Consider the following 25,763-nt stretch of genomic DNA (forward strand, 5'->3'; position numbering starts at 1 on the left):
GCAGGCAGATTCTTAACCATTGGACTAGCAGGGAAATCTCAACAATAATTTTTTAGTAAAATATAATTACTGAAATTGACTCAGAAGAAACAAAAATTTATACAGATCAATTAAACTAGAAGGACAGAAAAAATTTTCAAAGTACTTGGCCAAGATTTGACAGAGGAATTCAATCAAATACTCAAGGAGTAAATTATTCCAGTAATATTTCAATTGTTCCAAAGCATAGGGGAAAAAACTTCCAAATTATTTTTATGAACCAAGCATAACATTCCTAACAAAACCTAAAAACAGAAGCATGAAAGAGAAAAACACAGCCTATTCTCATAAATATTGGGATATAAACACCTCAGCAAAAAGAAGTTAGCAGCTCATTAAAGACTAATATACCAGGAATGCAAAGATAGTTTACTATTAGACTACAAATATAATTCACTTTACTGACAACAAAAGACAAAAATACACGCATCATCATATGTAATACACTTCTTCAGAGAAACAGAACCAACAGGATATATACAGAGACAAAAAGATTTATCACAAGGAATTGGTTCAACAGTTATAGACCCTGATAAGTTCCAAGATCTGCAGTTGGTAACACAGAGACCCAGGAAAGCCAATGGTGTAATTTCTGTCTGAGTCTGAAGCCCTGAGAACCAGAAGAACCAATGGGATAAGTTCCAGTACAAAACATGGCAGTTCAGTTCAGTTGCTCAGTCGTGTCCAACTCTTTGTGACCCATGGATACAGCACACCAGGCCTCCCTGTCCATCACCAACTCCCAGAGTTTACTCAAACCCATACCCATTGAGTCGGTGACGCCATCCAACCATCTCATCCTCTGTCATCCCCTTCCCTCCTGCCCTCAATCTTTTTCAGCATCTGGGTCTTTTCAACTGACTCAGTTCTTCACATCAGGTGGCCAAAGTATTGGCATTTCAGCTTCAGCATCAGTCCTTCCAGTGAACACCCAGGACTGATCTCCTTTAGGATGGACTGGTTGGATCTCCTTGCTGGCCAAGGGACTCTAAAGAGTCTTCTCCAACACCACAGTTCAAAAGCATCAATTCTTTGGCAATCAGCTTTCTTCACAGTCCAACTCTCACATCCATAAATGACCATTGGAAAAACCATAGCTTTGACTAGATGGAACTCTGTTGACAAAGTAATGTCTCTGCTTTTTAATATGCTGTCTAGGCTGGTCATAACTTTCCTTCCAAGGAGGAAGCGTCTTTTAATTTCATGGCTGCAATCACCATCTGCAGTGATTTTGGAGCCCAGAAAAATAAAGTCAGCCACTGTTCCACTGTTTCCCCATCTATTTGCAATGAAGTGATGGGACCAGATGCCATGATCTTACTTTTCTGAATGTTGAGCTTCAAGCCAACCTTTTCACTCTCCTCTTTCACTTTCATCAAGAGGCTCTTGAGTCCTTCTTCACTTTCTGCCATAAGGGTGGTGTCATCTGTATATATGAGGTTATTGATACTTCTCCCAGCAATCTTGATTCCAATTTGTGCTTCTTCCAGCCCAGCGTTTCTCATGATGTACTCTCGTATAAGTTAAATAAGCAGGGTGACAATGTACAGCCTTGACGAACTCCTTTCCCAATTTGCAACCAATCTGTTGTTCCATGTCCAGTTCTAACTGTTGCTTCCTAAGCTGCATACAGATTTCTCAAAGGGCAGGTCAGGTGGTCTTGTATTCCCATCTCTTTCAGAATTTTCCACAGTTTATTGTGATCCACACAGTCAAAGGCTTTGGCATAATCAATAAAGTACAAGTAAATGTTTTTCTGGAACTCTCTTGCTTTTCTGATGATCCAACGGATGTTGGCAATTTGATGATCTCTGGTTCCTCTGCCTTTTCTAAATCCAGCTTGAACATTGGAAGTTCACCGTTCACACACTGTTGAAGCCTGGCTTGGAGAATTTTGAGCATTACATTACCAGCATGTGAGATGAGTGAAGATAGCAAGCCCAAGGCCTAAGAAGAGGCAGTATTTCAGTTTCAATCCAAAGGCAGGGAAATACAGATATATCACCTAAAGTAGTCAGGTAGGAATTCCCTCATCACAGGAAGGTCACCCTTTTCGTTCTTTTTGGGACTTTAAATGATTGCTCAGGTGGTAAAGAATCTGCCTGCAATGCAGGAGACCAGGGTTCAATCTCTGCGTCAGGAAGATCCCCTGGAGAGGGGAGTGGCAACCCACTCCAGTTTTCTTGCCTGGAGAATTAGCAGGCTACACAGTTCATGGGGTCGTAGAGTTGGACACGACTGAGTAACTACCATCCACATTAGGGATGGCAATCTGCTTTACTAAGTCTACTGATTCAAATGATAATCTTATTTAAAATGTACCCTCACAGACATACTCAGAATAAAATCTGACCAAATATCTAGGCACCATCTGTCCCAGTTAAGTCAACATATAAAATTAACCATCATGCTAGAGATTTTGAAAAGATTTTGCAACCCCATGAATCACAGCACACCAGGCCTCCCTGTCCATCACCAACTCCCAGAGTTCACTCAAACTCATGTCCATTGAGTCGGTGATGCCATCCAACCATCTCATTCTCTGTTGTCCCCTTCTCCTCCCCCCGCAATCCCTCCCAGCATCAGTCTTTTCCAGTGAGTCAACTCTTCGCATGAGGTGGCCAAGTATTGCAGTTTCAGCTTTAGCATCAGCCCTTCCAATGAACACCCAGGATTGATCTCCTTTAGAATGGACTGGTTGGATCTCCTTGTAGTCCAAGGGACTCTCAAGAGTCTTCTCCAACACCACAGTTCAAAAGCATCAATTTTTCAGTGATCAGCTTTCTTCACAGTCCAACTCTCATATCCAAACATGACCACTGGAAAAACCATAGCCTTGACTAGATGGACCTTGGTTGGCAAAGTAATGTCTCTACTTTTTAATATGCTATCTAGGTTGGTCATAACTTTCCTTCCAAGGAGTAAGCGTCTTTTAATTTCATGGCTGCAATCAGCATCTGCAGTGATTTTGGAGCCCCAAAAAATAAAGTCTGTCACTGTTTCCCCATCTATTTCCCATGAAGTGATGGGACCAGATGCCATGATCTTTGTTTTCTGAATGTTGAGCTTCAAGCCAACCTTTTCACTCTCCTCTTTCACTTTCATCAAGAGGCTTTTGAGTTCCTCTTCACTTTCTGCCATAAGCGTGGTGTCATCTGCATATCTGAGGTTATTGATATTTCTCTTGGCAATCTTGATCCCAGCTTGAGGTTCTTAATAGGAGGTTTTTTTATTACAATTTCGAAGATCGAATAGAAAAAGAAATATCTACTTCAGCCCCCAAATCATATCATGTTTAATTAGGAAACACTACAGGTATTCCCATTAAAGTCAGGAACAAAGACAAAGATGTCAAATACCACTATTATTTAACACTTTAGGAAGTATTAGTCAATGCTGTTTATTGAGAAAAAGTGAGATAAAAAATGGGAAATAAATTTATCATCATTCACAGATACGACTATATATCTGGAAAATCAAAGTGAATCAACTGAAAATCTATTGCAAACATTAAAAAAAAACTCAGCACACTGGATGCATCAAAGACTAATGTGTAAAAATTAGTAGTCTTCACAAGCAAACAACAAACAGAAGATATAACAGAAGTGCAACTGACATTTACAATTGCAACAGAAAAAAATGAATATCCAACATCAGAAGAAATGTGGAATTTTTTAAAAAATTTTAATGTCTATAAAGAGACACAAAATACTTGAACAGAGGAAAAGGTATGCCATATGCTTATATAAAAACTCACTATCATAAAGATAATAATTCTCTAAATTAATCTATAAATTTACTCAAATCTCAATAAAAGGGTAATAGGATATTTTTAGAAACCGACAAACTCATTTTAAAACTCACAATAAAAATAAAGAAGAATTGCCAAGAAAATTCTGAAAAGGAATAATAATGATGAAGACTAGACTAATCAGATATTAAAATAAAGTTGAAATGATTAAATTATTATAACAGTGTACTATGGTAGACAGGCCAATGCAACAGAATAAAGTCTGGAAAGACACCAAAATACATACTGAGGAAAATTCAGGATTGAATAAAGGTGACACTTCCAATCAGTGAGAAAAATATTAAATATACATTAAATGTTGCTGGTACAACTGAGTAGACATCTTAAAAAACAAATTCCAGATAGATCAAACATTTAAACATAAGTAGTAATACCATAAAAGTGATAAGAAAAAAAATATAATGTTATTTATAACACAGGAGTATAGAGAGATTTTTTAAATAATAAATGAAACAGCAGACAATAAAAAACAAACTGAACTATTTCTACATAGAAAAAATTGTTAAAAACTAGCTTTAAAAGCACTACAATCTTAGAAAATATAATTCATAGCACACATAAAAAGAAGTTCTACAAAACTAAGATACTTATAGAAGAATGAGTACTATATGCCACGTAGAATTCTAAGCACTCAGGATACAGCAGTGCAGAGATCAAAAGAGATTTAAAAAAGAAACCTGCCCTCATCGAACTTACACTGCCTCTACCATGGAGTAGGTAAGTAAGTAGGTAAATAATAGATAATTGAGATATAAACATGCACACACACATACACATACAGACATACATGTATTTGCTTACATAAGCACAAAAAATATCTCTGGAAGGACACATAAGAAAGCACTGAATACCAGTTACCTAGAGAGAAGAAAACTGAGGGGCAGAAAAAGCAAATGATTTTTCACTGAATAACCTTTTACACCTTTTTAAGTTTATACTACGTGATTTTTAAAATCAATTCAATTAAAATTACACAAAATTAGATGTTCAAAGAAAAGCAGGAACAGGATATTTGAAACAAAAGAAGTGCACTTAAGAAAAACAAACAGAAAGTCTACAAAACTCTCATCACAAGAAAAAATGAATCTGCAAATACATGACATGATGGACGTTAACTAAACCTACTATGGTAATCATTTCACAATATATATTCATATGAAATCACACTGTACACTGAAAATTAATACACTGTTATATGCCAACTGTATCTTAATAAAATCTAAAAGAAAAAAGCCAAAAAAAGAGAGAAAGTCTAGAAAAGAAAAACATAGCAACTGAAATTAAAAAATCTCAAAGGCAGTTTCAATAATAGAGTAGACCCCAAATGAAAGGAAAGTAAATAGGAAAATAGGCTGAAAATCACCACCACACTCCCCTCTAAAAAAACTAGCACAAAAAGGCAAAGAAAAAAAAACATGAGAGAAAAACTAAGAGACATGAAAGATAGCAGAGACAATCCAATATGCATGTAATGGGACCTTAAGAGGCCAAAGAAAAGAGCAGAATTTTAAAAGATAAAATGTCCAGGAATTTTCTAGAATTTAAGACACATGAGTTCTTAAAATGAAGGAGTAAACCACATTCTAAGCAGAATAAAAATAAATCAGCTCCGAGACCAATATAATCAAAACTGAACAAACAAGAAAAAATAATTCTAAAAAGAAAGAAAAGGCTGATTAACTAAAAAGGGTAACAACCAGACTAACAACTAACTTAGCAATAGCAGAGGTGAATTAAAAAAAGAAGAAAAAAGGAAAGAATAATTTCAAAGTGCTGAAGAAAATACTGTCCTAAATTCTATACTTATTAAATATCAGTTAAGAGTTTATTCAGTGTAAAGATAGAAGTAATAACAATAAATATAAACAGATTACAATTTCTCTGTCTCTTTATGGGCAAATTTAATTTTGGATCAAAAAAATTAAATATAAAACTATTTCACAGGACACACATAAAAAAGGTACTATCACAGACAGAATAAAAATAGAGATGGAAAAAGACATACTGGGGAAATAATAAAAAAAAAACAGATAAATGCATACAGTGAAGAAGGTACATAATATTGATATCAGATAAAGCAGAAACCAAAGCTAACAGCATAAAGTGGGACAAAAATAGAAAACTAGCATCTATAAAATATATAATCTATCTAGAGCATACAATCCAATAGTAAACATGAATTTCTATTAATATATACTTCACAAAATGGACTATAAACAAAATAACCACACTGACAGAAACACAAGGAGAATCTATAAACACTTTAGGAAATATTAATAGACTTTTTCAAAGAAACAGATTCAGTTCAGTTCAGTTCAGTTCAGTCGCTCAGTCGTGTCCGACTCTCCGCGACCCCATGAATCACAGCACGCCAGGCCTCCCTGTCCATCACCAACTCCCGGACAGATTAGACTATAATAAATAAGGTCATATAACATTTGAATAACAATACAAAAGCCTAATCTAATACAGGTACACAGAACTTTATGCAATCAAACAAAACAGAAATTCATATTTGTTTCAAATATATTTGTGGCATTCAAAAAAATCTGACCTTGTACTATACCAAAACAAAATCTAAATTATATTCCAGAGGCTTCCTTGATGGTACAGTGGTTAAGAATCTGCCTTGTTGGACATCCCTGGTGGTTCAGTGGTTAAGAATTCGCCTTGCACATGGGTTCAATCCCTGGTCCAGGAAGATTCCACATGACACAGGGCAGGTAGATCCTTGTGCCACAACCAATGAGCCTGACCTCTAGACCTTGCAAGCTGCCACTACTGAGCCCAACTGCTCTAGAGTCCCTGAGCCGAAACAAGAGAAGCCACTACACAGAGAAGCCCGCACACTGCAACTGGAGAAACCCTGCCTGCAGCAATGAAGACCCTACATGGCCAAAAATAAATAAATAAACAAAAAAGAAAAAAGAAAGAAAGTGCCTTGCAACGCAAGGACGCAGGTGCAATCCCTGGTCTCAGAACCAAGATTCCACATGCCGAGGATCAACTAAGCCCCTGTAGACCACAACCACTGAGCTCTTGTGCCACAACTCAAGAGTCTCTGCACTGCAAAGAAAGATCCTGCATAATGCAATTAAGACCCAACACAGGACTTCCCTGGTGCAGTGGATAAGAATCTGCCTGCCAATGCAGGAAACATGAGTTTGATCCCTAGTCCAGGAAGATTCTACATGCTGTGGAGCAACTAAGCCCATGCACCACAACTCCTGAGCCCACGAGCCCTAGGGACTTCAAGCCACAACCACTGAAGACCATGTGTAGAGTCTGAGCTCCACAACGAGAGAAGCCACCACAGTAAGAAGCCTGTGCACCACAACAGAGGAGTAGCCCCTGCTGGTCGTAACTAGAAGAAGCCCACAGGCAGCAACAGAGCCAGAGCAACCAAAAAAATAAATACATGAAATAATTAAAAAGAAAGAGCCAACACAGCCAAATGAATAAATATTTTAAAAAATAAATTATACTCCAAAGACAGACTTCATATAAGCCATTTTCTGTGATCATGATGCACTAAAATTAGAAATTAAATATCAATTAGCCAAAAGAAAATTCACCATATAGAAATTTTAAAATTTCACTTAAATAATTCTCAAATCAAAACAAAATCAAACCATACTACATTTAGAAATGATGAGAGCACACTGAAAACCTGTGATATGGCCAAGTCTAAAGGAAAATTTAAAGCTTAAGTGTATATATGAGAAAATAATAAACACCGGGAAAAACTGAGATAAGAATAAAATTCAAAAAGCTACAAAAAGAACAAAACATCACTAGATTTAATAAGAAAGTAAACGAAAGAAAGTAATAGAGATATAAGTAGAAAATAGTAAACCATAACACAAACAGAAGAGAATCAGCAGAATCAAAGGTAATAATCTGACTGCCAGGTTCTGCCCAGGCTGGAGTTATCAACAGGTGTGGAAACAGAGACAAACTTCCCTGGGACAGGTACAAGTGCAAAGGCAGGACCAATGAGACTTCATAGTTATCCCCACAGGTCCCAGAATTCTATATTTCTTAAGCCTTCAGTTTATCAATAAACGATAGCTCTTCTTTTTTTCCCCCTTTTTTGCCCACATCATGTGGCTTATGGTATCTTAGTTCCCCGACCAGAGGTTGAACCCAGACCTTGGTAGTGAAAACACCGAGTCCTAACCATTGGATCTCCAGGGAATTCCCAATTACTCAATTCTTGTTTTTTTTTTAAGCAAATCCTTTGAGAAGAAACCTAAAATAAATTTGTGTTGTTTTATTTTTAAAAGAGAAGACACAAATAAACCATATTAGAGGAAGGAGGCAGATATTGATATGGTACAAATTACACTTGGCTGCAAACAAAGGACCAAATTTTAAAAGTCTTAAGATTTTTTTCTCACGAAGAGACCCAGGAGATAGTACAGAACCAGGCAGCTCTCTTCCATGTAGGCATGGAAGATGCAGGTTCTGTCTTGCTGCTCCGCCACAGATGGCCCCCATTTGTAGGGTCACACTATGATCAAAAATGTACAACAGCAAATATGAAGGAAAAACGGATATAAGTGGCAAAGGAAGATTTCCAAAAGCTCCCATACGACAATCCTGCTCACACCCTATTGGACAGAACTGCTCATACAGTTAAACCTAACTATAAGGAAAGCTAGGAAATGGCATCTGGAGAAGGCAATGGCACCCCACTCCAGTACTCTTGCCTGGAAAATCCCAGGGACAGAGGAGGCTGGTAGGCTGCAGTCTATGGGGTCGCTAAGAGTCAGACATGACTGAGCGACTTCACTTTCACTTTTTACTTTCATGCATTGGAGAAGGACATGGCAACCCACTCCAGAATTCTTGCCTGGAGAATCCCAGGGATGGTGGAGCCTGGTGGGCTGCCGTCTACGGGGTCGCACAGAGTTGGACATGACTGAAGCGACTTAGCAACAGCAGCAACAGGAAATGGCATCAGTGTGTCCAACTAAAAGATCTATTAATATGGAAGAAGGAAAATACAGCTATTGTGGAAACAAAAAAACCTGTGCCACATCAATTACATACAGTATTTATGCCCACAAATCTGAAAATTCAAGTAAGATTAATTATATCCTAAGAAAATAAAATTAACAAAAATTACTTAAGAAAGGAAAGATCCCACACAATGTGAAGCAATTAAGCATGCTCTCCTCAGCTAATGAACCAACATGCTCTGGAGCCCAAACGACACAACTAGAGAGTCTATGCACCTCAAAGAAAGATCCTGACTGAAGCAACTAAGACCCGATGCAGGCAAATAAATAAATATTGAATGAAAAAAAATTTTTTTTTTTTGGCCACACCACAGGCCTGGTGGGTTCTCAGTTACCCAACCACAGATAAAACACAGGCCCGGCAGTGACAGCACCAAGTCCTAACCACTGGATGACAAGGGAACTCCAGGCACAAAAGGACAAATATTATAATTCCATTATATGAGGTTCCTCGGAGAAGGCAATGGCAAGCCACTCCAGTACTCTTGCCTGAAAATCCCATGGATGGAGGAGCCTGGTAGGCTGCAGTCCCTGGGGTCGCTAAGGGTCGGACACGACTGAGCGACTTCACTTTCACTTCTCACTTTCACACACTGGAGAAGGAAATGGCAACCCACTCCAGTGTTCTTGCCTGGAGAATCCCAGGGACGGGGGACCCTGGTGGGCTTCTGTTTATGGGGTCACACAGAGTCGGACACGACTGAAGTGACTCAGCAGCAGCAGCATATGAGGTTCTTAGGATAGACATATTCATAGAAACAAAGTAGAACAGATATTAACATGGGCTAATGAAATTAAAAGACGCTTACTCCTTGGAAGGAAAGTTATGACCAACTAGACAGCATATTAAAAAGCAGAGACGTTACTTTGCCAACAAAGGTCCGTCTAGTCAAGGCTACGGTTTTTCCCGTGGTCATGTATGAATGTGAGAGTTGGACTGTGAAGAAAGCTGATCGCTGAAGAATTGATGCTTTTGAACTGTGGTGTTGGAGAAGACTCTTGAGAGTCCCTTGGACTGCAAGGAGATCCAACCAGTCCATTCTAAAGGAGATCAATCCCGGGTGTTCATTGGAAGGACTGACGCTAAAGCTGAAACTCCAATATTTTGGCTACCTCATGCGAAGAGCTGACTCACTGGAAAAGATTCTGATGGTGGGAGGGATTGGGGGCGGGAGGAGAAGGGGACGACAGAGAATGAGATGGCTGGATGGCATCACCGACTCAATGGACATGAGTTTGAGTGAACTCTGGGAGTTGGTGATGGACAGGGAGGCCTGGCGTGCTGTGATTCATGGGGTTGCAAAGAGTCGGACACGACTGAGTGACTGAACTGAACTGAACTGAAGGGTACTAAAGGGAGTTTTTTTTTTAATGCGTACAAAGTTTCCATTTTGGATGATGAAAAATTCTGGAGGAGTGGAAGACGCTCCTATGTTATTTTAATTTTTGAACAGTATGGATTATGTTTATAATTAAAATAAATAAAATATCTGACAAGTTAATAGATAGCTCAAGAGGAGTTTACAATACTACTCAAGATCCACAGTACCCTGACAAGGCAAAGCCTACATCCTAATGAAACACAGCTGGGAACTCTGCAGTGAAACTGACCCTCAACAAGACAATATGAGAAAAACTGGCATCACTCACCTTGAACACTTCAGAGAAGAAGCCAGACCCTATTTTTTCACAGGTGAAGTCATCTAAACGTGTCAGTCTGGAAAAGGCACTTATAAGAGCTCGATATGAGGAGGGCCAAATTCTTCCCACCTGGGTCATGTTCCCATCCCCTCCACCACCTCCTTCAAAATCCTCAAGACGCTCCACACGTGGAGGAAATCCTGCAATTGAATTCCGTTTGCTCCGATCCATAGTCTTCAATAATCACTTTTTTCTTCTTTTAAGAATGAATTCCATACATAATGAGTTTTTGTTGAGTTTTTCTTCTCTTCTGGCTTGACACTAAACAAGAGACCAAAATAATATTTCATTAAAACCATTAATAAAAATTAAACACATGCATACAGTAAACTATTAATGTAAAAGTATTGCCTCTCTTATATTCTAGTTACTGGTTTTCAGATCTAAAAAACACTTTATGCCTTTACCTTCAAAAAACAATGATATAGTGCTCACTTCGGCAGTACATATACTAAATAAAATTGGAACAATACAGAGATTAGCATGGCCCCTGAGCAAGGATGACACACAAATTCATGAAGCGTTCCATATTTTTAATGGGCCAAAGAACTAAACAGACATTTCTCCAAAGAAGACATACAGATGGCTAACAAACACATGAAAAAATGCTCAACATCCCTCATCATCAGAGAAATGCAAATCAAAACCACAATGAGATACCATTTCACACCAGTCAGAATGGCTGCTATCCAAAAGTCTCCATGCAATAAATGCTGGAGAGGGTGTGGAGAAAAGGGAACCCTCTTACACTGTTGGTGGGAATGCAAACTAGTACAGCCACTATAGAGAATAGTGTGGAGATTCCTCAAAAAACTGGAACTAGAACTGCCATATGATCCAGCAATCGCACTCCTGGGCATACACACCGAGGAAACCAGAATTGAAAGAGACACATGTACTCCAATGTTCATTGCAGCACTGTTTATAATAGCCAGGATATGGAAGCAACCTAGATGTCCGTCTTCAGACAAATGGATAAGAAAGCTTTGGTACATGTACACAATGGAGTATTACTCAGCCATTAAAAAGAATACATTTGAATCAGTTCTAATGACGTGGATGAAACTGGAGCCTATTATACAGAGTGATGTAAGCCAGAAAGAAAAACATTAATACAGTATACTAACACATATATATGGAATTCAGAAAGAGGGTAACCTTAACATTGTATACGAGACAGCAAAAGAGAAACAGGTGTGTAGAACAGTCTTTGGGACTCTGTGGGAGAGGGTGAGGGTGGGATGACTTGGCAAAATGGCATTGAAACATGTATACTATCATATGTGAAACGAATCACCAGTCCAGGTTCGACACATGTTACAGAATGCTCAGGGCTGGTGCACGGGGATGACCCAGAGGGAGGATATGGGGAGGAGGGAGGTGGGAGGGGGGTTCAAGAAGGGGAACACATGGACACCCTGGGCGGATTCATGTCAATGTATGGCAAAACCAACCAATATAATATTGTAAAGTAGTTAGCCTCCAATAAAAAAAAAAAAAAAAAAAATGTCACACAAATGGCATCACACAGCATGGAAAAAAAAACAACAACAATGATATAGCCATCATTTATTGAGCACATACTATCTAGGAAACAGTATGAGAGTTGTACATACGTCATTTGATTCTCAAGTAACCCATGATACAAAGATTATAATGGCAATTTTGCAGAGAGGTCAAATGATCATACAGTCACTAAATGACAGAGATAAAACTAACATGCCAGACTGTCTGATTCAAAAACTTGTACTCTTGCCAATGCCCTTCATAGTCTCACATAATTTTCTCTTCATTTGAAAAGCTCAAGTTCAAATATATAAAACAAGAATGACAAATATTTTACATTTTAAAATTATATAATTTTTTAAAAGAAAAAAACTATATCCAAAGGCAATTTAAAAAGCCACTCTTGATTAAACAACCCAGTCTAGCAGAAATGACTACAGAAGGTTCTACCATTCTGGTACCTGACTAAGAATAAAAACAAAAGCTTACGTTTTTTTTTAGTCTGTCTCTACTACATTTTCCCACAAGAATCAATTATATTTAGGCTTAATTAATCCATTTGAGTTTAGTTTTGTGTTTGGTGTTAAAGAATGTTCTAATTTAATTTTTTTACATGTGGCTGTCCAGCTTTCCCAGCACTTACAAAACTCATAGAGGAAAATATAGGTAGAACACTTGACATAAATTACAGAATTACTTTTTTGATCAGTCTCCTAAAATAATGGAAATAAACAAATGGGACCAAGTTAAATTCAAAAGCTTTTAAACAGCAAAGGACACCAAAAAAATAAAAGAAGACAACCTACAAAATGGGAGAAAATATTGGCCAACAATGCAATAACTAAGTGATTAATCCCCAAAATTTACAACAGCTCATGCAGCTCAATAAAAAAAAAAAAAATGGGCAGAAGATCTAGACAGACATTTCTCCAAAGACCTACAAATGGCCAAAAAGCACATGAAAAGATGCTCAACATTGCTACTTATCCAGTTCAGTTCAGTTGCTCAGTCGTGTCCGACTCTCTGCAACCCCATGAATCACAGCACGCCAGGCCTCCCTGTCCATCATCAACTCCCAGAGTTCACTCAAACTCATGTCCACAGAGTCGGTGATGCCATCCAGCCATCTCATTCTCTGTCGTCCCCTTCTCCTCCCGCCCCCAACCTTTCCCAGCATCAGAGTCTTTTCCAGTGAGTCAACTCGTCGCATGAGGTGGCCAAAGTATTGGAGTTTCAGCTTTAGCATCAGTCTTTCCAATGAGCACCCAGGATTGATCTCCTTTAGAATGGACTGGTTGGATCTCCTTGCAGTCCAAGGGACTCTCAAGAGTCTTCTCCAACACCACAGTTCAAAAGCATCAATTCTTCGGCGATCAGCTTTCTTCACAGTCCAACTCTCACATCCATACATGACCACGGGAAAAACCACAGCCTTGACTAGACGGACCTTTGTTGGCAAAGTAATGTCTCTGCTTTTTAATATACTATCAAGGTTGGTCATAACTTTCCTTCCAAGGAGTAAGCGTCTTTTAATTTCATGGCTGCAATCAGCATCCGCAGTGATTTTGGAGCCCAAAAAAATAAAGTCTGACACTGTTTCCCCTGTTTTCCCATGTATTTCCCATGAAGTGATGGGACCAGATGCCATGATCTTTGTTTTCTGAATGTTGAGCTTCAAGCCAACCTTTTCACTCTCCTCTTTCACTTTCCTCAAGAGGCTTTTGAGTTCCTCTTCACTTTCTGCCATAAGGGTAGTGTCATCTGCATATCTGAGGTTATTGATATTTCTCCCAGCAATCTTGATTCCAGCTTGTGCTTCTTCCAGCCCAGCGTTCCTCATGATGTACTCTGCATATAAGTTAAATAAGCAAGGTGACAACATACAGCCTTGATGTACTCCTTTTCCTATTTGGAACCAGTTGGTTGTTCCATGTACAGTTCTGACTGTTGCTTCCTGACTTGCATACAGGTTTCTCAAGAGGCAGGTCAGGTGGTCTGGGATTCCCATCTCTTTCAGAATTTTCCACAGTTTATTGTGATCCACACAGTCAAAGGCTTTGGCATAGTCAATGAAGCAGAAATAGATGGTTTTCTGAAACTCTCTTGCTTTCTCCATGATCCAGCGGATGTTGGCAATTTGATCTCTGGTGCCTCTGCCTTTTCTAAAACCTGCTTGAACATCTGGGAGTTCTCGGTTCACATATTGCTGAAGCCTGGCTTGGAGAATTTTGAGCATGACTTTACTAGCGTGTGAGATGAGTGGAATTGTGTGGTAGTTTGAGCATTCTTTGGCATTGCCTTTCTTTGGGATTGGAATGAAGACTGACCTCTTCCAGTCCTGTGGCCACTGCTGAGTTTTCCAAATCTTCTGGCATATTGAGTGCAGCACTTTCACAGCATCATCTTTCAAGACTTGAAATAGCTCAACTGGAATTCCATCACTTCCACTAGCTTTGTTCGTAGTGATGCTTTCTAAGGCCCACTTGACTTCACATTCCAAGATGTCTGGCTCTAGGTCAGTGATCGCGTTATCATGACTATCTTGGTCGTGAAGATCTTTTTTGTACAGTTCTTCTGTGTATTCTTGCCACCTCTTCTTAGTATCTTCTGCTTCTGTTAGGTCCAATCCATTTCTGTCCTTTATCGAGCCCATCTTTGCATGAAATCTTGTTAGAGAAATGCAAATCAAAGCTACATGATATCAGGCTTCCCTGGTAGCTCAATGGTAAAGAATCTTCCTGCCAATGCAGGAAACATGGGTTTGAACCCAGATCTAGGAAGATCCCGTATGTTGTGGAGCAACTAAAAGCTGTTCGCTACAACTACTGACCCTGTGTTCTGAAGTCTGGGAGCCGCAACTATTGAGTCCACGCGCTGTAACTAATGAAGCCGAAGTGCCCTAGAACCCATGTTCCACAACAAGTGAAGCCACCTCAATCAGAAGCCCTTGAACTGCAACTAGAGAGCAGACCCTGCATGCTACAACTAGAGAAAACCTGTGCAGCAACAAAGACCCAGCACAGTCAAAAATAAACAAATTTTAAAATAACTCTCTCTCTCTCTCACCTCACACCAGGAGAGTGTGTAGAAAGAAGGGAACTCTCCTGTACTGTTGGTGGAAATTGTACAGTCACTATACAGAACAGTATGGAGGTTCCTCAAGAAACTAAAAATACAGCTACCATATGATCCAACAATTCCATTCCTGGGATTTTTATCAAACCTGAGAAAACCATGGTATGAAAGGATACATGCAACCTAATGTTCATTTCAGTGCCATTTACAATAGCCAAGACATGGAAGCAACCTAAATGTCCACTGACAGATGAATGGATAAAGATGTGGTACACATACACAATGGAATATTACTCAGCAACTAAAAAGAATGAAATAGTTTTGACCAAACTAGACAACATATTAAAAAGCAGAGACATTACTTTGCCAACAAAGGTCCATCTAATCAAGGCTATGGTTTTTCCAGTGGTCATGTATGGATGTGACAGTTGGGCTATAAAGAAAGCTGAGTGCTTTGAATTAATGCTTTTGAAATGTGGTGTTGGGGAAGACTCTTGAGAGTCCCATGCACTGCAAGGAGATCCAACCAGTCCATCCTAAAGGAGATCAGTCCTGGGTGTTCATTGGAAGGACTGATGTTGAAGTGGAAACTCCAATACTTTGGCCGCCTGATGCAAAGAGTTGACTCATTGGAAAAGACCCTGATGCTGGGAAAGATTGCGGGGAAGGAGGAGAAGGGGACCACAGAGGATGAGATGGTTGGATGGCATCATCGACTCAATAGACATGGGTTTGGGTGGACTCTGCAAGTTGGCGATGGATAGGGAGGCCTGGCGTGCTCCAATTCATGGGGTTGCAAAGAGTCGGACATGACTGAGCAACTGAATCGAACTGAACTGAGTGCCATTTGCAGCAACATGGATGGACCTGAAGGTATCATACTAAGTGAAATCAGACAGAAAAGACAAATTTCATGTGGTATCTCTTATAAGTATAATCTAAAAAAATATGATATAAACAAACTTATTTACAAAACAGAAACAGACTCTCAGACAATGAACTTATGGTTATCAGAGGAGAAAGGGGAGGGGAGGGATAGATTGAGAATTTGGGATTGACATGTACACAAAGCTATGTTTAAAAGATAACCAATAAGGACATACTGTACAGCACAGAATACTCTGTAATTCCCTAAACAGGAAAAGAATTTGAAAAACCATTACACACATGTATATGTATAAATGAATCACTTTGCTGTACACCCATAACTAATACAACATTATTAATCAACTATATTCCAATATAAAATAATAAAATTAAAATTAAATTAGTATTGAAAAAAACTTTTAAAAAAGGATCAACTGTAAGAGTCCTATGCCAAATACTACACTGTGATCCTACAATTAGTGAAATGCTCTTGTAAATGTTATGAATACCTAACTCAGACTACCTCTACCAACCTCCAGTCATCGAGAATTAGCGGCAGGGCTCACAGGACCATCCTTACACTATGCTCCTGCTGGAGCGAAAGCTAGTGGCCTTCTACCCAATATGGACCAGTCACATTTCCTTTCCCGGCAATTTGGAATTGGAATTAAGATATTCCAGCCTCAGTCTGGCTGCGAAATGAAAGCAATGTAAACTCAGGAGATGTTGTCCATGTCCATTTTCTACCATGCAGCCTTGAAGGCACAAAAAGCCAAGGGACTGAGGCCAATTTGTAAAGAAGAAAAGACAGAGACAGCAAGAACTTCTTGATTTTCCTAATGTGCTCTATCTAGTCCCTGATTCCTGAAACCTAAGTGCATCCTTGCTTAAGGTTTCATGAGCTATACCCGTATCTTTAAATTACTTTTGCTTAAGCTAGTTTCACCAGTCTTCATAGAAAGAATAATCCAGGTTCCTAAAGTACCTCTACTGAACTTCTGCAAAGAAGTGGCAACAGATCACCAGTTCAAAAATTTAGCATTATAAGACCAATACTGTTTAAATTTTATAGCCAATAGAGACCATAAAGTTCATTTTATATTTGAAGAAACACAAGGACCATAAAGTGGAAATTATGTGCCCACAGTTCTAAGTTATTTACTAGTAAAGCTAGACATGGAATCAAGGATAGTGCATCTCTAAAAGTTGACCATCTGCTTCAAAATTACCCAAGAACTTTGTTTAAAACTCAGATTCCTGTGTCTCAACCTTGACCTACTACTCACTCTTGGAGTGAGGCCTGGAAGTTTTACCAAGTTTCCCAGAAATTCTTATGTGCACTAAGAGCTGAAGATCCTCTACAGCAAGGAAGGGGAATATTAATAGCTTAAAAAAAGTTTTTTTAAAAAACCACAAAGAATTTCACAAGCATTTTCTCATTTAATCCTCAAAATATACCACCAAGTAGGTGTATTTTGAGGATTTTTTTTGAGGATTTTCCCCAAGTTACAGAAAAAGAAATGTAGGCTCAGGAGGTAAAGTAACTTGTCTAAGGAAAAACAGTTAGTAGAATCAGCACTGTAATCAAGGTCCACCTAGCACCAAAGCTCAAGCTTTCTCCATTTCATTATTACTTAGTTCAGTGTTTTTTTCCACTAAGAGATTTAAAAGGAGTTAAGCTAGTCATCTGTATAGAAAAGAAAATCAGGACTTGAGTGCAGAAGGCGGCCAGGCTGATTACAATTTAGACAGAGATGGAAAAGAAAAAGAAACTTTAGAAAAATACAGAATGGGAGAAAATATTTTCAAAACAAGGCAACTGACAAGAAATTAAAAGAAACTTTAGAAAAATACAGAATGGAAGAAAATATTTTCAAAACAAAGCAACTGACAAGAAATTAATCTCCAAAATATATAAACAGTTCATCCAACTCAATGGCAAAAAAAAAGAAAAACCCAATCAAAAAGTGGGCAGAAGATCTAAATAGACATTTCTCCAAAGACATACAAATGGCCAACAGGCACATGAAAAAATGCTCAACGTCACTATTAGAGAAATGCAAATCAAAACTACAATGAGAGATATCACCTCACACCAGTCAGAATGGGCATCACCAAAATGTCTACAAACAATAAATGCTGGAGAGGATGTGGAGAAAAGGGAACCCTTCCCTACCCTGTTGGTGAGAATACAAATTGGTAGAACCACTCTGGAGAACAGTATGGAGGCTACTCTAAAAACTAAATATAGAACTACCATATGATCCTGTAATCCCACTCCTGAATCCAGAAAAAATTATACTTTGAAAAGATATGGATACTTATAAAAAGATATGAAAAGATATGGATATTTTGAAAAGAATGGATAAAGAAAATGTAGCATATGTATACACACACACACACAAACAAATGAGTATTACTAAGCCATAAAAAAGAAATAATGCCATTTGCAGCAAATAGATGCACCTGGAGATAGCACACAAACTGAAGCCAGACAGAGAAAGACAAATATGATATCACTAATATGTGGAATCTAAAAAAGAGAGAAAGCTACATATGAACTTATTTATAAAACAGAAATAGACCCACAGATATAGAAAACAAATTTATGATTACCAAAGGGGAAAGGTGGGAAGGGATAAATTAGGAGCTTGGGATTAACAGATATACACTGCTATATATAAAATTGGAGAAGGAAATGGCAACCCACTCCAGTGTTCTTGCCTGGAGAATCCCAGGGACGGGGGAACCTGGCGGGCTTCCGTCTGTGGGGTCACACAGAGTCGGACACGACTGAAGTGACTTAGCAGCATATATAAAACAGATAATCAATAAGGGCATACTGTATAGCACAGGGAACTATATTCAACACTTTTTACTAACATATAAGGGGAAAGATTCCAAAACAGAATAGAGATATATACATGTATAATGGAATCACTGTCCTGTATTCCTGAAACCAACACAACACTGTAAATCAGCTATACTTCAATAAATTTTTTAAAGAAAAAAAAAAAGATATATATACCCCAATGTTCATTGCAGCACTATTTACAATAGCCAAGACATGGAAGCAGTCTAAGGCCTTCAACAGATCAATGGATAAAGATGATGTGGTATAATGTGCAATTAAAAAAAAACGGTATAAAGGAACTTATTTACAAAACAGAAACAGAATCACAGATATAGAAAACAAACTTATGGTTACTAGAGGGGAGAGGGTGAGAGGGAGATGTGGATTGATATATGCACTACTACATATAAAATAGGGAGCTAATAAGGACCTCCTGTATAGCACAAGGGACTCTACTCAATACTCTGTAATGACCTATATGGGAAAAGAATCTAAAAAAGAGTGAATATATGTATATGGATAGCTGATTCACTTTGTTGTACAGCAGAAACTAATACAACATTTTAAATCAACTATACTTCAATAAAAATTAAAAAAGATGTGGGGGGGTGTGTGTGATACATATACACATACAATGGAATATTACTCAGCCATAAAATTGAAGTAATGTCATTTTTAGCAACATGGATGGACCCAAAGATAATCATGTTAAGTGATGCAAGTCAGAGAAAGACAAATATATGATGTCACAAATGTGGAATCTAAAAAAAAATGATATAAATGAAACTACTTTCAAAATAGAAATATACTCACAGACATAGAAAACAAACTTACAGTACCAAAGGGGATGGAAGGGGCAGGGTAAATTAGGAGTTTGGCATTAGCAGATACACACTTCATTTCAATTCAGTTCAGTCGCTCAGTTGTGTCCAACTCTTTGCAAGCCCATGAACTGCAGCACTCCAGGCCTCCCTGTCCATCACCAACTCCTGAAGTCCACCCAAACCCATGTCCACAGAGTTGGTGATGCCATCCAACCATCTTATCCTCTGTCGTCCCCTTCTCCTCCTGCCCTCAATCTTTCCCAGCATCTGGGTCTTTTCCAATGAGTCAGTTCTTTGCATCAGGTGGCCAAAGTATTGGGGTTTCAGCTTCAACATCATATAAAATAGATAAACAATAAGGACTACTATATAGCACAGGGAACTACTATATTCAATATCTTGTAATAACCTATAATGGAAAACAATAGACATACATATATATGTAAAACTGGATCACTTTGCTATACACCTAAAAGCAATACAACATTTTAAGTTAACTAAGCTTCAATTAAAAGAAATAGTTTAAGAAATAAAATAGGCTAAAAAAAAGCAATACTGAATGTGAGTGGAAAGAAACAACTTGTAGTTCACGGTATCATTAAAACTGAAAACAATTTTTAAGAAGTTACCAAAAAAATTATAGCATTATCCCTATAGAATGATACCATTTTCACTTTTTTAATGTATTTTTAAAACATACAAGGGGGTTTCCCGGTGGCTCAGTAGCCACCTGCCAACACAGGAGATGCAGATTCAATCCCTAGTCCAGAAGGATCCCACCTGCCACAGAGCAGCTGGGCCTGGGCCAACTGTTGAGCCTGTGCTCTGGAGCCTGGGAGCCACAGCTGATGAGCCCGCTGGCAGCAACGACTAAGGCCCACAGCCCTGGAGCCCCTGCTTTGCAGCAAGAGAGGCCACCACAGTGAGAAGCCCACAAACGGAAGCCAGAAAGTGGCCTCCATTTGCAGCAATTAGACAAAGGCCTGGGGTGCAGCAAACACCCAGCACAGTCAAAAGCAAATAAATTAAATAAAAATTATTAGACAAAGCCTGAATGCCTCAACTACTGAGCCGGTGAGCCACAACCAGAGAGCCCACACACTCGAGTTCTCACACCACAGCTAGAGAGAAGCCAGCACGCCACAGCTAAGACCTGATACGGCCAAAATAATTAATTATTTTAAATACATACAAAATAACATATTTATAGAGAGGCAGGATTGATTAAAGGTACACACTTGCTTCACATGAGAGTTGACTGCCACAGACCTCAGGAGAAAATGCATCTTGCTTTTGTAGAGATCAACACAGTTCAACAATGCCCAAGCTTCTTTTTCAGGGAGGTGAACCTCAGCTTAGAGGAAGGGCCAAGGAGGCTTCCACACTGAAGGTAACATGGAGAAGCCATGTCTTCTCATATGGGAGCCAGCTCAGGGAACAAACGGAGCGCATGGCCACCTGCTGCTTCCCTGGGCCCTGCCAGGAGAGTACTGTGAAGCAGAGGTATCCAGGTTCCCAAGCGGGCACCAGCAACACCTCCAAAGCATACTCCGAGGTCTCCCCGCTGGCGGGGACCTGAGGAACCTGAGGATGAGGTTCCAAAAGTAGTCCCTGCAGAGGCTAAGAGTCTGATCAGGAATAAAAGTAGACAAGCAGGGCAGGGGGTGGGAAACGGGGCTTGGTGTGTGTGTTCAGTCCTGTCTGACTCTTTGCAACCCCATGAACTATAGCTCACCAGGTTCCTCTGTCCATGGAATTTTCCAGGCAAAAATACTGGAGTGGGTTGCCATTTCCTTCTCCAAAGGTACACATGATTAAAGGTAGAGACTCCAGACAAATCTGGCTTCAAATCCTCACTCTGTAGCTTGCAGCTATATGAACCCAGCCAAGTTATTTTAAAACCTCTACATTATTTACAAAATGGAAATAAACTAGTACCTGCATTATATGGACTTCTCCGGTGGCTCAGACAGTAAAGAATCTGTCTGCAGTGCAGAAGACCCGGTTTGATCCCTGGGTCGGAAAAATCCTCTGGAGAAGGGAATGGCTACCCACTCCAGTATTCTCGCCTGGAGAATTCCATGGACAGAGGAGACTGGTGGGCTAGTCCATGGGGTCACAAAGTCTAACATAACTGAGCAACTAACACTTTCACTTTATGCTTCCTATAACATTTTATATGTATTAATTCATTACCGTCACCATAAGGTTACTGATTAAATGAACAGTGTCTGGCAAGTAGTTAACATTCAAGCCCATTGGTTACTATAATTATAATTTTGTTGCTGTTGAGCCACTCAGTCTAGTCCAATATTTTGTAACCCCATGGACTACAGCATGCCAGGCTTCCCTGTCCTTCACTATCTCCCGGAGCTTGCTCAAACTCATGTCCATTGAGTCAGTGATGCCATCCAACCATCTCGACCTCTTTCATCCCCTTTTCCTCCCACCTTCAATCTTTCCCAGCATCAGGGTCTTTTCTAATAAGTCAGTTCTTCGAATCAGGTGGCTCAAGTATTGGAGCTTCAGCATCCGTCCTTCCAGTGAATATTCAGGACTGATTTCCTTCAGGATGGACTGGTTTGATCTCTTTGCAGTCCAAGGGACTCTCAAAAGTCTTCTCCAGCACCACAGTTCAAAAACAACAATTCTTCGGCGATCAGCCTTCTTTATGGCCCAACTCTCACATCCACACATGACTACTGGAAAAACCATAGCTTTGACTAGACAGACTACTGTCGGCAAAGTAACATCTCTGCTTCTTAATATGCTGTCTAGACTCGTCATAGCTTTTCTTCCAAGGAGCAAGCGTCTTTTTATTTCATGGCTGCAGTCACCATCTGCAGTGATTTTGGAGCCCAAGAAAACAAAGTCTTTCATTGTTTCCACTGTTTCCCTATCTATATGCCACGAAGTGATGAGACTGGATGCCATGATCTTTATTTTTTGAAAGTTGAGTTTTAAGCCAGCATTTTCACTCTCCTCTTTCATCAAGCGGCTCTTTAGTTCTTCTTCGCTTTCTGCCATAACGGTGGTGTCATCTGCATATCTGAAGTTATTGATATTTCTCCCAGCAATCTTGATTCCAGCTGTGTTTCACCGAGCCCAGCATTCTGCATGATGTACTCTTCATATAAGTTAAATAAACAGGGTAATAATATACAGCCTTGAAGCACTCCTCTCCCAATTTTGAACTAGTCTGTTGTTTCATATTATGTTCTAACTGTTGCTTCTTGACCTGCACACATTTCTCAGGAAGCAGGTAAGGTGGTCTGGTATTCCCATCTCTTTCAGAATTTTCCACAGTTTGTTGTGATCCACACAGTCAAAGGCTTTGGCATAGTCAATGAGGCAAAAGTAGATGTTTTTCTGGAACTCTCTTGCTTTTTCTATGATCCAACAGATGTTGGCAATTTGGTCTCTGGTTCCTCTTTTTCTAAATCCAGCTTGTATAGCTAAAAGTTTTCAGTTCACAGACTGCTGAAGTCTAGTTTGGAGTATTCTGAGCATGACATGACCTTGCTAGCATGTGAAATGAGTGCAACTGTACAGTAGTTTGAACATCCTTTGGCAGTGCCCTTTTTTAGGACTAGAATGAAAACTGACCTTTTCCAGTCCTGCAGCCACTGCTGAGCTTTCCAAATTTGCTGGCATATTGAGTGCAGCACTTTCACAGCATCATCTTTTAGGATTTGAAATAGCTCAACTGGAATTCCATCACCTTCACTAGCTTTGTTCATAGTGATGCTTCCTTTGGAACCTTTCAAAGGTCCCTTTGACTTCACATTCCAGGATGCCTGGCTCTAGGTAAGTGACCATACCATCATCGTTATCCAGGTCATTAAGATTTTTTTTTTGTATAGTTCTTTAAGATTATTATTTAAAGGTACATATTTATAGTAAATGTCTAAAAGCAAGAAGTAGAAAGCCAATCACTAAATTCATCGTAGTAGTTGCCTTGGTGGCAAAGAAGAAAAATGAAATAAGGAAGGGAAAAAAGACTTATAGCAATAATGTTTTGTTCACTTTTATTAAAATATCAAAACAAATAGGATATGCTTGCTAATTTTATTATTTTTTCACTAACTTGCTGTTATTGTTCAGTCGCTAAGTCATGTCTGACTCTTTGCAACCCCCCATAGATTGCAGCACTGAAGGCTTCCTTGTCCTTCACTACCTCCCAGAGTTTGCTTAAACTCATATCCATTGAGTCAGTTCAGTTCAGTTGCTCAGTTGTGTCCAACTCTTTGGGACCCTAAGGACTGCAGCGTGCCAGGCTTCCCTGTCCATCACCAACTCCCGGAGCTCGCTCAATCATGTCCATGGAGTCAGTGATACCATCCAACTATCTCATCGTCTGTCGTCCCCTTCTCCTCCTGCCTTCAATCTTTTCCAGCATCAGAGTCTTTTCTAATGAATCAGTTCTTCCTATCAGGTGGCCAAAGTATTGGAGCTTTCAACTTCAGCATCAGTCCTTCCAGTGAATATTAAGGGTTGATTTCCTTTAGGACTGACTGGTTCGATCTCTTTTCTATCCAAAGACTCTCAAGAGTCTTCGCCAGCACAATTCAAAAGCATCAATTCTCTGGCGCTCAGCCCTCTTTATGGTCCATCTCTCACATCGTACATGGAAAAAAACATAGCTTTGACTATATGCACCTTTGTGGGCACAGTGATGTCTCTGCTTTTTAATACACTAAGTTTGTCATAGCTTTCCTTTCAAAGAGCAAGTGTCTTTTAATTTCATGGCTACCGTCACCATCCTCAGTGATTACAGAGTCCAAGAAAATAAAGTCACTGCTTCCCACTTTTCTCTCTTCTATTTGACATGATCTGATGGGATTGGCTGCTATGATATTAGATTTTTTAATGTTGAGTTTTAAGCCAGCTTTTTCACTCTCCTCTTTCACCCTCATCAAGAGGCTCTTAGTTTCCTTTCATTTTCTGCCATTAGAGCGGTTATCACCTGCATATCTGAGGTTGCTGATATTTCTCCCAGCAGTCTTGATTCCAGTTTGTGACTCATCCAGCCTGGCATTTCACATGATGTACTCTACATATAAGTTAAAAGAGCAGGGTGACAATATACAGCCTTGTTGTACTCCTTTCCCAATTTTCAACCAGTCCATTGTCCCATGTTCAGTTCTATCTGTTGGTTCCTGACCTGCATACATGTTTCTCAGGAGACAGGTAAGGTATCTGATATTCCCATCTCTTTAAGAATTTTCCACAGTTTTCACTAATATTTGTTAATACGTGGAGATAGTATATTGTACTTTTTTCTATATTTAACTTTTCTAATAAAAAAAAGAATTTTAATTGTTGTTGTTGTGTTGTTGTTTTTTTTTTTTTGCCAATACAACAGCCATGCAGTATGCTCAGGCCAAAAAAACTGACAACAATTTGGCAAATAAACAGCATCCCAATGTGCAAGCCAAGTCTCACGATTCTCAAACTTCTACTCTGCAACAGTTGCACTGTAGTTCTTGGTCCAAGGAGCATTTATATTTTAAGCCAAAAACTCAAAAGCACTGGGAGAATTTTTGAATAGCTTTCCTTATTCAAATCCACAAACTCAAAATATAAAAACACTCATGAAAAACACTGATATTTATTTGTAGAGCCCTTATTATATACTAAAACAATACTAATTACTAGACAGTTGAGGGAGGTGAGTGGGAAAAAGTACAGTCCCCTTATGGGAGTAAGAACTTTATTAATCCATTTTGGAGAAGTGCTGAGCATGGGAAAACCTCCAAACCACACCTTCTGCTCCCCTGGCCAACATATGGAATGACCACATTTTAAATGAAACCAACCAAGTTATAAATAGCTTTCAATTTAATCTGATAAATTTTAATTTAGCCATAAAAGGCAGCAAAGGTGTGTATTAACAGACTCTAAAACCATATGCTGTTTTTTTAAATCTGAAAATGACTAATTTTAAAGTGAGACAATACATTCTTTGAAATGTGTGAGATTTTATGCTATTTTCAGACTCTGGATTATCTCTCTTGGTGTCATTTATGGAATATTACCTTTTGATGTTAATTGTGCCCTTT

General features: G+C 39.0%; 1 protein-coding gene and 1 non-coding gene across 3 annotated transcripts in view; one reads left to right on the forward strand and one right to left on the reverse strand.

Annotated features, from left to right (window-relative positions):
- The window catches only part of TESK2 (testis associated actin remodelling kinase 2), a 143,060-nt gene that overhangs the window by 97,029 nt on the left and 20,268 nt on the right, over positions 1-25,763 (reverse strand). The window contains exon 2 of one of the 2 annotated variants that reach the window (XM_055401508.2): positions 10,525-10,836. The exons of the other annotated variant lie outside the window; for it this stretch is intronic. Coding sequence (XP_055257483.1) covers positions 10,525-10,746 — 222 coding nt within the window. The 5' untranslated portion in view covers positions 10,747-10,836. The remainder of the gene's footprint in view (positions 1-10,524; positions 10,837-25,763) is intronic. 2 annotated transcript variants of the gene reach the window in all.
- Positions 11,003-11,110, forward strand: LOC129541854 (U6 spliceosomal RNA). The gene has a single exon (XR_008682912.1). It is a non-coding gene; the product is annotated as a U6 spliceosomal RNA (small nuclear RNA).

Source organism: Moschus berezovskii, chromosome 4, assembly GCF_049115385.1.
Source record: "Moschus berezovskii isolate FMDL1 chromosome 4, NW_MosBer_1.0, whole genome shotgun sequence".
NCBI classification, from domain to species: domain Eukaryota; kingdom Metazoa; phylum Chordata; class Mammalia; order Artiodactyla; family Moschidae; genus Moschus; species Moschus berezovskii.